This window comes from Vitis vinifera, chromosome 9, assembly GCF_030704535.1.
Source record: "Vitis vinifera cultivar Pinot Noir 40024 chromosome 9, ASM3070453v1".
In the NCBI taxonomy this organism is placed as follows: domain Eukaryota; kingdom Viridiplantae; phylum Streptophyta; class Magnoliopsida; order Vitales; family Vitaceae; genus Vitis; species Vitis vinifera.
Window position 1 is genome coordinate 20,376,075 of NC_081813.1, and position 14,882 is coordinate 20,390,956.

At 28.5% G+C, this 14,882-nt stretch overlaps 1 protein-coding gene across 1 annotated transcript; it reads right to left on the bottom strand.

The window, feature by feature from the left end:
* Positions 1-557: 557 nt before the first annotated feature.
* On the bottom strand, positions 558-6,688 carry LOC100854287 (uncharacterized). Its single transcript, XM_003632871.4, has 8 exons — positions 6,319-6,688; positions 6,150-6,215; positions 5,505-5,547; positions 4,956-5,010; positions 4,197-4,245; positions 3,349-3,416; positions 3,032-3,140; positions 558-920 (listed from the first exon to the last, which is right to left on the bottom strand). The coding sequence occupies exons 1-8, from the start codon at positions 6,550-6,552 to the stop codon at positions 807-809; spliced, it is 738 nt and encodes a 245-aa protein (XP_003632919.1). The 5' UTR covers positions 6,553-6,688; the 3' UTR covers positions 558-806.
* Positions 6,689-14,882: the final 8,194 nt, after the last annotated feature.

A 14,882-nucleotide genomic window follows, 5' to 3' on the forward strand; every position in this document is an offset into this window, starting at 1 on the left:
CATCGTAAATGGATTTTGAATCGTACAACCCAATCAACTCAATTACCTTGAATCAAATCTCATCAACTCGAGTCTAACCTGACCAACCCGAGTATAATCCAACCAACCCGAGCTTGACCTGGCCAACTTGAATTAAACTCAACCAACCCAAAATTAACCCGAGTTAGAGAAAAATGAATAAAAACGTTTACAAACCAACTTTTTAATATATATATATATATATATATATATATATATATATATATATATTACATTCATTTATTTAAACCATCTAATAGCCACAAACCTTTGTTATAATCAATACCATAAATCAAAAAATAAAAAAAATAAAAAATTACCATTACATAAGATTAAATGATATTTTAAAGCAATTTCTAAATTAATAATCAAATTAAAAGTATATTATACTTTCTATGTATTTCTCCAAGTAAACTTCAATTCATAATCAATTTTTCAAAAACCTAATCACAATTTGAAGAAAGAGTAATTTCTTTAGTATATTCCTTAAAGTAATTTCAACATGGTTTTCAAAATTTTAATTAAGCATTAAAAAGAAATACATCCAAACATACCCTTAATCATTTAAAAGAAAGAGGGAAAAAAATCAGATAGTCAATACAGAAATCTTCTACTCAGAGATACATGAATGGCCTGATCAAAATGGTAAGGCAGACTGTTGTTCTAAGTTCATCTGTGGTTCAATCTAAACACAACTCAAAAATGAAAGAAAGCCCGAAAAATTAAAGGGAAATGACAAATGATTAATCAGTGACGTTATGGTTAATCACATAGCTAATGATATCCGGTTAATCTTGTTTGAGAGGAAGGCGTGCGACACGTACAAGTGTGAAGCCTAAGGATGCCACCATTGCAACCAGGTAACCAGCCATGGCTCCATAACTAACACAAACAGGCCACTCCTGTAGAAACAAGAGAAGAAGAAAGCATGTTAGGGCCCTAAGATGAAAGATTATGAAACAAATGCCATTTCCCAGATCATGAAACAAGATAATCAACCCGTATCAGAAATCGAATCTTCTGGAGAAGGGAAACAAATATTGGGTTCCGGAAAAATGTGGATTTCAGGGAGAAGGATGTAGAAAATGGAGAATGAAAAAGAGGGGAAAGGGTTGGGGGAAAGAGTTGGGAGAAAGATAAGAAAAGCTAGTCCTGGTTGGAACAATTTATTTATTGCCTAAAAGCCCTTTTTTCCTTTTTAAACCTTCAAATGGACTTAGCCTGTAAGTAAACACACACTAAGAATACTTTAAAGCAAAAGGGGTTTGCAATTGAAAAGCTTTTTTGGTGAAAAAGAACTGCTTTTTGAGTTTCAACATTTTTACTTTCTCATCAAAAGTAGTCCTCTTCTATGATCAGTTATTTCCAAAGAATCTCTTCATCAGAAGCTATACTTGTACTAAACAGTCCGACGAATAAATGGGAAACATAGCTAAAGATTCAAATCCTAGGTTTTGGCACCAGAGCTAAAGGGCCAGAAACAAGGCCACTCTTTAGGATCTTCAATCGCATTTTTTACAATCAAGACTTACATATAGGCTATTTATTGACTTTACAGGGAAAATGGAAAATCGATGGTACATGCACATCAATATCATGAAGTTTCTGAAGCAGCAAAATACTATGGACACAGATTTGCACTAGTGGGTACATTATTATACAATCCAATACCTACTACATATTCCTGATGAAGTACCCATATGTCAAGATTTAAATATAATAAACAACTTAAATGCTTTGTATACAGAAGCTCAAGTACAAAAACATTTTCAGTTTGGATTTTCTTGGACAAAATTTGATAGTCTATAATCAATATGAAAAGCTAGAAAATGAATGGTCTCCTTAACTTTTTGACAGGGGTGGGGGGGTGACTAGGACCGACACAAGCTAAATTGTTCTATTCAAGCTATTCCAACTAGAACAAAGAAGAGATATAAAATAACACCTAATGTCAAGAAAAAATCTTAAGCAAAGTAACCCTATTCCATGACAGACAACTTCTCAACAAAGTCGATAATGGATTGCTGAGGGAATGTGTTCTTCTACGTCTTCACATCCTCCTCCTACTTCCTTAAAAACCCATCATAGAACCAGCCCATTCTTTCTTCATTTCACTAATCCAATCTTACTTCTAAAACCCTCAACTAACGTTACTAGCCTCTAACTTCAGGCTATTTCCTGGTCACCTCAAAACAAGAATGTGGTTATTGTGGAAGTTCCGAGAATCTAGCCTTTGAAATTCCAGAAACTATTTACCTTCAAAACCTTTTCTTGGACCCCAACAATCATCTTTCATCCTCAAATATCATAAAAACACAGTGTTTCCTAGAACTTAGCCCACCAGGGACAGATCCTAAACAAAATTATCCTTTATATAGTTTCCAAAAATGAAAACATAAAGTGGCTGATGTGAAAGTTCCACGAAAATATCCATCTGTGTCTTGTGTGCTTGTGATTGTGCATGCATCAGGTATTCTGACGAGATCACCTTGGAGATTGGAAGCACACAATATTGTGCTTCACCTTCCATAACTAAAAGGAGAAAATTTTTAAATTGTGTGCCACATACATTATGCTATGTCAGCTATATGTTACATAATTAAAATATTAAAAAAAGGTCAGATAAAATAAAACCACGAAATGCAGTCAGGCTAATAATCAAACTCTCTGCCACCATAGGCAGTCTGCAATATGCAACAGTATTATTAATTTGAAGCAATCTGTGACAAAATTAAAATGAAACCAGACAAGGAAAGAAAATAAGCCGCAGGTTGAATCTTAAACAAAATGTGCTAAAATATTATATCAGTTATAGCCAAAAGTCCAAAAAATGCTTGCTTGGAACCCAAAAGAATTCCCATGGGACTAAAATTCTGGGAAACTTCACAGTAAGATTTATGTAGTATATGTGATCAAATCTGTGCAGAGAAACAACTGAAGAGGAGAGGAACATGAGCAAGCATGTTCACAAGTTCTAGGTAATGGTACAGGATGAGTTTTGCCAACAACTTACCTGCCATGGTCTTTCCCAATCAAGTGGCATGGGCCAAGCCCCTAACCAAGCTCCAATAATAGCACCATGTGCTGGTAGGCATATCATATAATCAATAGCTCCAATAGGCCTGAAAGTGAATAATGTGAAATGTCATAACAGCTCATAAATAACAATAATACTTGACCCAGGCAGTGGCACAACTGCATAACCTTTTTTCTATAATAAAAACCAGTGATTGCTAATATCATATACCCAAAAAAAAATAGAGCTAATTATAAGATAATATGCCATATGATAGAATATGAAGATAAAACACCTGATATATGAGAACTCACTTTGTGTGTGCAAAGACACGCTGCCAATCTGTCCATGATGAACCAAAAACACAAGCCGCAGGAACAAACTGCCAATACGCAATAAATAAGCTCATAAATGTATAAGAAGCAAGGACAAAATCATAATTAGGAAATAGAAAAGAAAAACGCTCAACAAAATTGGAATAGATGAAAACAATAATATTCAGATTATTATAGTTTGACATATAACTTGATCTTGAAATCCAGTTTGATAGAGAGAAATGAGGTCAGACCATTGAGCAAAAAGAAAAAAAAAACTTAGGCTCTGTTTGGGAAGTGTTTTCAAAAATAATTTTGAAAAACAATTTTTAAAAACAGTTTTTAAAAATTGTTCCCTGATATTTTGTAAAACAAAAATTTGTTTAGGAACATGAAATCCTCCTAACCTGTTTTCTATATTTTTAAATATGCTTTCAAAATAACTTTTATCTATAGTACTTTATTTTTAATCATTCTCCATACTTGTATAATTATTTTATAAAACAATCATTAGAAAACAAATAAAAACAACTAAAAGATGATCTTTGAAAACACTTTGTTTCTATTTTTAAGAACAAAAAACTATTTCCAATTTTTTGATTGTCAAAATTATTTTCCCATTTTTTTGTTATGGAAAATAGAAAATTGTTTTCAAAAACTATTGCCAAAGAAGGGCTTAATCTTTGTCTTGGGATTGTCTAAAAATAATGTTAAAGATAAAAAGGTGAAAACAAAAAATAAAAAAATAAAACCTAGCGTTAAAAAACAACTACCTACTTAACTTTTGCTTCAATTAAAATATAGAGGCATATTACAAGATAGAACATTGTGAAGAACTGAATACTTACAGTCAATAATGACATTAGAAGAGACCAGTTAATGGTCCCCAGTAAATACCTGTGTTGAACAACAAAGATTCAAAATCAATGCAGGCCCATTTTGACACCCATGGAAATTGAAGTGTCTTAGTGTATATTCAATGTAATTCTGTGAACAAATCCATCATTGTTTAAATGGGACACTGATGGAGAGTGGCAGCATCACCTTGAAATGGTAGGAAAACCATGGAATTTCATGAAATTATAAACTTGGTCCTATATCATTGGCTATGAAAAGGGCTCCATTTTCTTTTATCAATGGCACCATGCAAGATGATGGACTTGCATCTTCCTCACCATGTAGTACATTGGGCCATTCAATTTCCATTGACAACTAAACATGACCTAGATGCATTTAAAACACTAAAAATTTTAGGAAACTTTTGATAAAAGCAACGATCCTTTACAGTGGTGGAAGATTAGATTCGGAGAGACATAAATCACAGTTGAGGTTGGACAGCCACAAAAAATCCTGAAGTCAAATATCCAAGTTAAATTTATCCATGCTTGGGCTTTTAGAAGGTAATATGTATTTATTATGTATTTTTTTATAAAAATGTAATCACTTTGGAAACAAGGGGTCTATGTACCTGGCCAATCATGGAATATTGTATTTTGTTTTTTGGGCTGAAGGGCTGAAGGAGTTGATCCGCTTCCTTCCAGCCTAAACTGTGATTTCTGTCCAATTTTATGCTAACAAACATAGCAAGAAACTATCATTTCACATACTGAATGCCAACAGGTGCACCCAAAGCAATAGCTCCAAATATATTGATGAGAGCCCCTACAGAGTAGAAAATATACCAACTAAGCTTAGTACAGAAGCAGTCATAAAGAGAAAACAAAATAAACAGAAACCGATAAAGAATAGGTAGAGAACAGACCACAAGAAAAAATCAAAGATATTTTAAGTTGCTTTAACCAATTGTTTTCTTATGGCATCATTCTCAATCTATACTTCATTTATGTCAAAAAAAAAAAAAAAAAACATTTTGCCAAGAAGCTCATGGTCATTTGGTTTCAAACAAATTCACAGGAAAAAGTTTCATTAATATCTCAATTTTCTAACTGAACATTTTCCGACATAGCTAGAGCATTCTCCTCATTTAGCATAGGAACGAAGTTTCATCTAATCTAAATCTTTTATTTTATTTTTCTCAGAAATTCAGAATAGTTTTCCATCAAAAAATATTTATATAACTGATTAGTCATTTCATGGAACAGAAAACATGCACATATAGGATCATAATCCATTATATGCTACTATTTAAAACTAACCAAGTGGAATTCCCAATAGGCCTCGTCCCACTGCTCTCCAATACTGCAAATCCCATAAAGAAACCAAAATGAATTCCACAAATAAAAGGAACTAAAGTAAAAGGCTCCATTTGGTTGGTGAGAAAATGCAGAAATTATGAATACAACTCACTGCAGATGTTTTTTATGATTGCCTCATCCAACCATTCTCCCCATTTGTCTCGATTCTCATTCCCTCTCCAATAATCTAAAAAAAGAAACATAAACCTCAAAACCCCACTATTCTTTCCTTTTCCTGCATTTTCTCATCAGCCAAACAAAACCATGAAGACAACTGACTCGGAATATTTGATTGCCTAATTATGTGTTCCAATTCCAATACTCCCATCCTCAATAAACATGAACTACCAAAACCCAATTTTCTTTCGTTCTGCATTTTCAGAGCAACCAAACAAAACCATAGATATGAATGACTCGAAATATTCTATAGCTTCATGCATCCCAGTATCTCTATTGTGTCAATGCCAAGATTCCCATCCCCAATAAACAAAACACACACACCCATAAATCCCAAAACCCACTTTCCTTTTAATTTTCCTTTTCCCAGCAACCAAACACCCATAAACCAAAAAAATTAAAAAAATAAAATAAAATAAAACTACTCACCGAGCATTCTTTCGGATTCTTTCGAAACCGACTATAAACAAGGACCACAATCGGGGTTTCAAAGACCTACAAACATAAAAAAAAAATCCACAAAAGAAAACAAGTCAAAAACGAAGCGAAATCAAAATATTTGGAATCAACAATAGAGATGATATGAGATGAGAGATACCCAGGTGAGGAGGAGGGTATGGACGGGATCAGAAATGAGATTGGTGGAGAAGAAACTGTGGGTGGCCCAGAACGAGAGAGCTAAGCCTAGGGCGCAAACCAGGTGAGACCCAATTGCATGTGAAGCTGATACTGGGGATGGTGCGTCATTTCGAACATGATTTTGATGCTTCTTCTTCTTCTTTAGATTGATTGCTTGTGTGGAGGTTTTGAAATCAATCTCCACAGCTTTCATGTTTGAAACTTTGATCTTCACCTCCGATACGGAGAAGCAAACAAGAAAGGGAAATGTTTAAAACATGAAAGCTGTGGTTTTAAAATAAAACACCTTATTTTTAGTATTTAAGATCAGAAAACCGTTTTCTATTTTATAATTGCCAAAAATGTTTTCCTATTTTTCAAAAATAATTACTAAACAAATCTTAATCCTTATCAAAAGTAATTTATTTTTTCCATAAATATCCTTTATTATTTCCACTATTTACATGTAGTTTTAAAATAAAATATTATTTTTACAAAAAAAAAAAAAAAAAGAGGGCACTGTATCTTCCTTTTGCTTTCTGCTATAGTCATTCTGCCTCTGAATCCTCTTCATAAGAGGCAGATGACTTTAGCAGAAAGCAAGAGAAAGAGACAGTCATGGAGGACAGGAGAGGAGAGGAGCAAGGTCAGTCATGGTTTTCTTGTTTGTTTTCTTTATTCAATTCTCTTTTTTTTCTTTTTTCATTTTTTTGATTTGATGATGTTAATCTTTTTAATAATGTTGGATTCAAAAATAAAAGAAGAAAATTGTGAATCTTGTGTTTGAATGTTATATTGTGATATTTTCAATGTTCTGAATAGAAATTTTTAATGATTTATAAAGAAAAAAAACAAAGAAACGTTTCCAAACAAAAAACAATTGTATATTCTTAAGAAAGATTAAAAATAAAGCAAAAGTTATATTTAAAAAATATTTTAAAACATTAAAAAAAAATTAGGAAAAGACTATCCAAACAAGTTAAAGAATCTTTTATTTGTTTTTTCTTGAAAAAATTAGGGTCTTGTTGGAAAATTATTTTTTAATACAATTTTCTTATCTTTTTTAGAACAAAAGAATATGTTAATCAATTAAATAGTTGTTTTCTTTTTTCAAAGAAGATCTTTTAGTTATTTTTAGTTGTTTTTTTTATAATTATTTAAAAATAATAATTATTAAAACATATAGAATAATTAAAAAAAATTATTAAAAATGGTATTAAACATTTCAAATTAGATTTTTGTTTTATAAAATATTAAGAACAATCTTCAAAAACTATTTTTAAATTTTTTATTTCGAAAACAAATACCAAGCAGGACTGTATATTGACCATTGGAAGATCAAAGTTTGAATAAGATGATTTTATCCCAACATTATGATTATCATGAAAAGTAGATTTTTTTTTTTTTTTTGGTTCTTAAATAATTAATAACAGGTGAAAATTAGACATTCTATGTTGACCGTTTACTAGGGTTTGATTTTCAATATTTTGAAGGAAGTTGTTAGTGATTTTCAAATTAGACATTCTTGTGTTCTTGAAAGGTTTTTTTTTTGTATTCTTCAATACCACCAACGAAGAAAATAGAGAGAAAAATTAATATAAAAAAAATTTATAAAAGTTTTTTTTTATTTTAATTTTTTTCTTGGAAAGTAATTTTTTATTAATTTTTTCTTTTTTATATGTACTTTTAATTTAAAAAATAATCAATGGAGTCATTAAGTTGGAGTTTTTTCTTTTTTAAAAATTTTATATATTTATATCAAAATTTAAACGGTTAATTTCATTCACCTCCAAATTTTTGCTATTAGGGGGTGTTTGATATATAAGAATAAGAAATGAAAATGAATATTTTATTTTCGTTCTATTTTTTTTGTGAATGACAATGAATTTGATAATTTCATTTTTAATGTTTGAATGAACTTAAGAATTCAATATTGGAATGAAAATGAAAATAAGATAAATTAACAATAATACTCTTATGCATAGTTTAAAATATTTTTTTTTTATTTTTCAAAAATAAATTTTTAGAGTTTTTTTATTACTAAATAATAAGACTGAAAAAAATTACAATAAATTGAAATCTCACTTATAAGTGGTATTTAAATTCTATGAGAATCATTTTTTATTTTATTCTTACCTTCATAAAATTTATTCAAATATGAAAATGAAGAAGGGAAGGAATGAAATGTGTATTCTCATTCCTCATTTCCACTTACCAAACACCTCATAAATACATGTAATTTTTATTAATTTGAAATTTCATCAAATACATTTCTATCCTTTTTATTTTTATTTTTATTTATTTCATCTCTAACTCAAAATAAGGAGATATTTAATGAAACTTTTTGCCAAATCAAATGTATTTGGCTAAATCTTAAGAGGAGTGGAGTGAAATTAAAGTAAATTTAAATAGTAAATGAGAGAAAAATTAAATTAATAATAAAAAATAAAAATAAATTCATATATCTTTCAATAAAAATTAAAAACAAATACATGATATAATTATAATGCAGACAAAAGTCAAGTCAAGTGTTTTTTTAGGGCATGGTTCCAATTCTGCTAATATTTGAAAGAATTAAGGATGAAAATATTGGTAATTATAAATATATCGGTACTTCAATTTTATAGATATATAGGATATATGGGATGTAAAAATTAATAAATATTTTGAAAATATTAAAAAAAATTCTAAAAAATTATATAAGAAGTAAAACTATATATATATAATTTGTCATACTTGATTATAATATCCTCTACATCGATAAAAAAAATATAAAATTTATAAATGTACATTTATTATTTAGTTACATTATAGATTATTTTACAATATTATTATGATAATATGTCTATTTTTAAAATATATTTAATATTAAAATTATGATTCATTTTAATTTAAATATATTCAATGATATTAAAAAAATAACAAGATATGTATAATTTTTTTAATATTTATATTTATTATATTTAATAAATATATAGATTATATAAAAAACCTATTAAGAAAATTATGTTTTTATATTTTTGGTAATAAATTAAATCAAATATAAAAAAAATAATTATAATTTATTTATTTAATAAAAAAAATAAAAAATTAGTAAAATATCAGTAAAATATCAATTGAAACACGAAAAAAATCTAAGGAAGCCTTCCGAAGACCTCTTTTCTTATATCTCTTCATTTTTCCTTTTAAAAAAATTTATAGTAATTATATTTTTTGAAATAATAAAAAATAAAAATTTTGTGTCGTTTTCTTTTCTTACATTTTATTCTTTTTATTTTCACTCTTCACATTTTAAGGGAACCAAACATAACTTAGTTATTTATGGAAATTAATCTAATAAAATAGATCAATCAATTAGAGTATGTTTGGTAATGATTCTAAACAACTTTTTTTTAACCATTTTAACACTTGAATGATATAAATTTTAAGTATTAAAAATATTAAAAGTACTTCATAAAATCATTGTCAAATGGGCTTTTCAAATTCTTATCCAAGAATTGTGGACTAATGTCCTAAAATTTGGGAGATTAGCATATTTTAAAGAAAAGTAATAAGAAGTTATTTGGAGAAGATTTATTAGAGAATTTAAGAAAAATAAAAAAATTTAAAATTAATAAATTATTTTTATATCCTACTTCAAATTCATTTTACTTATTTAACTCTTCTATATAAAAATCAAATAATTTAAAAACATATAAGTTTAGTATAAATTTTAATTATAATTGATTCAATGGTAAAACAAATCATAAGAAATCATTTTTCTTAGTATTTTCTAGAACCAAATGTGAATTTAAAAATTTTTAAATATTAAAAATATTAAAAGTATTTCTTAAAATCATTGCTTACCATTTAAATAACCAACTAGTACTATGCTATATCCTATACGTAAACTTATAAATGTATAGAGAATATATGATTTGAAAATCAAAATGGGTGATGTCAAGAGGCACTGTATCTTCCTTTTGGTTTCTGGTAGGAGTTGTCTGCCTCTTGTGAAAGAGACATATTATTTAATTTTTAATCATTTCTAGATAAATTATTAGTGGTTTCAAAGACTATATTCGGTTTTTGAAAATTTGAAGGAAAAAAACCCAATTTTCTTTCTTTCTGCATTTTCAGAGCAACCAAACAAAACCATATAGACAAATGACTCGAAATATTCTACAGTTTCATGCATCCCACTATCTCTATTGTTTCAATGCCAAGATTCCCATCTTCGAGAAAGAAAACACACACAGACACAGACACCCACAAACCCCACTTTTCTTTTCATTTTCCCTTTCCCAGCAAACAAACACCCATAAACCAAAAAAAAAAAAAAAAAACTACCCACCGAGCATTCTTTCGAAACCGACTATAAACAAGGACCACGATCGGGGTTTCGAAAACGAAGCGAATTCAAAACAGTTGAAATCAGCAACTGAGATGAGGAGGAGTGGGGTGTGGGCGGGATCAGAGAACCAAGGTCGGTAATGGTTTCTTGGTTGTTTTCTTTATTCAATTTTTTTTTTCTTCTGCCTTCTTTTTTATTTTATTTATTTTTTTATTTTACGGATCTTATGTTTGAATATTATATTGTGATATTACCAGGGTTGGATTTTTGAATAACAATTTTTAGTGATTTACAAATTTCTAAATATCTTTTTCCGAAAAGTAATTTTTTTAATTTATTTTTTCTTTTTATATGTACTTTTCAATACAATTGTAACTTGTACTAACGAGATTGATAGCCAATCATAATCTAATCCAATTTCCAATTCAAAGTACTTAACTCAAATCTATTCCAATCTTATTTTTCTAAATTACAGTAGGTTTGAGTTTTGTTTTTTGTTTTTTTTTTAAATAAAAAAATTATGTATTATATAGTTGAATGAAATTAACTTAAATTTAAATAATAAATAAGAAAAAAATTAATAATAGAAAAATAAAAATAAATTCACATATCTTTCTATAAAATTTTAAAATAGTTAAGTTTTTAAACAATGGAAGTCCTAGCCAGCCCTATTTTCTTATAACATATATAATTATTCATCCCTCCATTTTCCTTTTAAAAATTTAACAGAAAAATAAAGTTTATAAGAAAAAAAATATTAATTTTTGGTACCTTTTTCTTTTCTTATATTTTTAAGGAAAAATGGGTTTTGACTTGTTAATATAAAAATATATTGAAAAAAAACCCCAATTTTTTTAAATCAAATTTTTTTTAATAAGTTATCTAATTATTCTTTAAAATATCTCTTTTACTTCTCATGTCATCAATATCAATTAACAACTAGACTTTTCACATAATTTTTTCCCTTCCTTTTAGATTTATTATTATTATTATTATTATTTGAGATTTTATTTTTCCCACCAATGTAAATAAGAAAAGTTGAGACTTATTTTTTTTCTACATGCACAAACATCTCATAGCAAAAGTGAGGTAGTTTGAAGAGTGTGGATATTAAAAATAGTAAAAAAAAAAATCTAATAATAATAATAATAATAATAAATCTAAAAAGAAGGGAAACATCGGAGAAGTTCAATCTAAATTCATGTTGATGATATGACAAGTAAATGAGACATTTTAGGGAATAATTAGATAACTCATTAAAAAACAAATGTATTTCAAATTATTTTTAAATAGATGAAGATAATATTGATTTAAAAAATTTGAGGTTCCATTTTTCATATTAGTGAATTAAAACTCAGTTTTCCTTTATTTTTATTCCCTCAAATTTTAAGGACCTCAAACACAACCTAGTTATTTATGAAAATTAATCTAATAAAATGGATCAATCAAATAATTCTTGCATAAAAGGCAAAATATTATGATTATAATTTATAGGTAACTAGATTCTTCTCCAAGAACTTTGGACTAATGTCCAAAATATTGGGAGATTGGAATATTAGTATATTTTTTTAAGAAAAGTAATAAGAATTTATCTTTATAGAAGATTTATTTAGGTTATGTTTGGTTCATGAAAAAATTGAGAGAAATGCAAATGAAAGAAAATATAAAGAAAAAGTAGAAGAAAAGAAAAAAAAAAAAGGAAAAAAAAAATTGAAATTAATAAATTATTTTTATATCATATTTCAAATTCATTTTACTAATCTAACTCTTCTACATAAATATCAAATAATTCAAAAATTAATCATTTTTTTATTAATTTTAATTATAATTGATTTTATGATAAAACTAAATATAAGAAAATCATTTTTCTTAATCTATTTTTTTTTCTTTTGTTAGTATTTTATGAAAACCAAACATAACCTTAATTAATCTTATAAATTTTGGGAAAGTAAATAATTCCAAATTATTTTTCAAAACATAATAAAACTTTAAAATCAATAATAATTGTTTAATAATTTATTAGGAAAAGTATTCCAACGTATATATTTCCACATACCTCTTATGTCAGCTTCTAGGTCGAAATTCTACTAAAACTAATGATTTTATAACGGTTAAACTAAAGAAGTTATTAGTTTACGGTTTATTGGTTGAACTAGCGGTCGAATGAGTAGGATCATAAATATATATTTTATATATCATCATATATTTTTACAACAAAGTTTTTAAAATAATTACATGTGGCAAAATATAATATTAATATGTAGATTAAAAAAATATGAAAATGAAATTTGAACTTATTTCAAATTTATATTTTTGTTAATAAATAAACTTTGAGAACATATTTTGATTTAGGATTTATTGTTGAGAAGAAAAAAATTAAGAAAAAAAGAAGATATATGTGGGAGAGAATAACGAGTGTATTGAAAATTTTCATGTGGATTTATTAATAGGGTTAATGTTTTAAATGGAAGGGTAGAGTGATTTGACTTATGTAAATATATGTAACCCCTAGAGCACAATTGTCCTAATAAACTATTATTGAATTTAAATTTTTATTAAATCTTTAATAAATCCTTGTTCATTTGGATTGGTCTTGCTTTAGTGGGAATGTTTTTCTCACTCTTAAGCTCTATTTATCCCTTGTGATTTAGATGATTGGAAATTACCCGCTTGTTGTAGACTTGTAGGCTGGGAAGAGCATGCTGATCATGGGGGAATATAATCTGAACGATAATCATTTAAGAGTTGAGTATCTTGAATAGTGGATTTGAACGGTAAAGGATCAATCTTTTTGCTGCAAAATATCTGATGTAGGGAATCTGCAGCAATGAGATGCCCCATGTTTTTTGGGTAGGCTTCTAGGTAGGCTTCAAAGTCTCTGCTGATGACTCTGGCTCTCCAATGCTTGATTTGCTTAATAATTGGTTCTCCGCAAATGTCGGATTGAACTAAGGGACTGGACAGAAGAGTAGGTCTTCTATTCTGGTAATGAATATTAACATAGTGTTGTGCTGGAATAACGTTGCCTCTAGAAATCCATTCAGGTGCTTTGCTAATAAAAATGGCATCAGCAAACTTCTTGTTTAGCTTAAAACCTTGAGTTAAGCTTAGATTAACCTTTCTGCCAAAATTGCTAGCTTGACTTGGATCAGAACAGATGAGTTGATAAACCAAACCATAATCAAGAAGTTTTTCAGGAGTTAGGATTAAAACTTCCCCATTAAAGGCAAGGTTAATTGGCTGGTAGTACTGTAGATCAATGCAAGCTCTGCTGATAGTAAAATTCCTGTTGCAGTTGCAAATTGGCTTGTTGTCTTGTTGATGAAGAAGTGGTTCAGTACAACTTCTGCAAAGCTTTGAGCCATCAAATTCCATTTCCTTGGTTAAATTTAATCCTGGAACACTGAGACCAGGAATGGCTGAGAAATAAATGTGCAGATCCTGAAGATAAGCCGAAATAAAAATTTGTTTTTCTTCTGCACTGGACTTGGCCTTTTCATAAATTAGCTGATAAAGATCAGCTGGCTTAAGAGTGGACAAGATTTCACTCCTTCGGTGAAACATTCTAAAGATAATGCACTCCTGCTCATCCTTACTTAATTTCTCATCCACCAGTGGGGTGAATGGTTTTTTCTCACCAATTTCCAGTGGGGAAAAAGGGGCTTGGCTTATATCTTTTTTGTGAAAATTAGCTATTTCTAGCTTTTTCTCAAGGGTCCTGCACCTAGCCTGCAAATCACAAATACTTTTATGAACAGATAAGGGGTTAGTATCAAAAGTAGATAAGTTTAAGGGGATGGGTTCTTCCACCAAAGGTAGAGAACCAGAAATATTTCCTTCTTCCACAACAGGGGAGGAAGGATGCTTAAGAATAGGAGGATTAGGATCAGAAGTAGATCCCTGAGATCTCGAATTAAAATCATAATACAAAGGCTTGAATTTTTCTGATAAGACTGAGTGAGGTTTCATGTAAGATGATGATTTCTTAAAGGATTGCTTTTCTGTTTTGGGAGCCATGGTCTTGTGAATCCTGCAAAAATTCACGAGTTAGGAAATCAGGGATTGAGTTATTTTCTCCTTTAATATACTCAATTTGAAAATCAAAATTGCTTAAAATAGCTTGCCATCTAGCGAAAATATGTTTAGAAGCTATATTTTTAACATCTTTTTGTAAAACTGATTTTGCAGATTTGCAATCCACTCTTAATAAA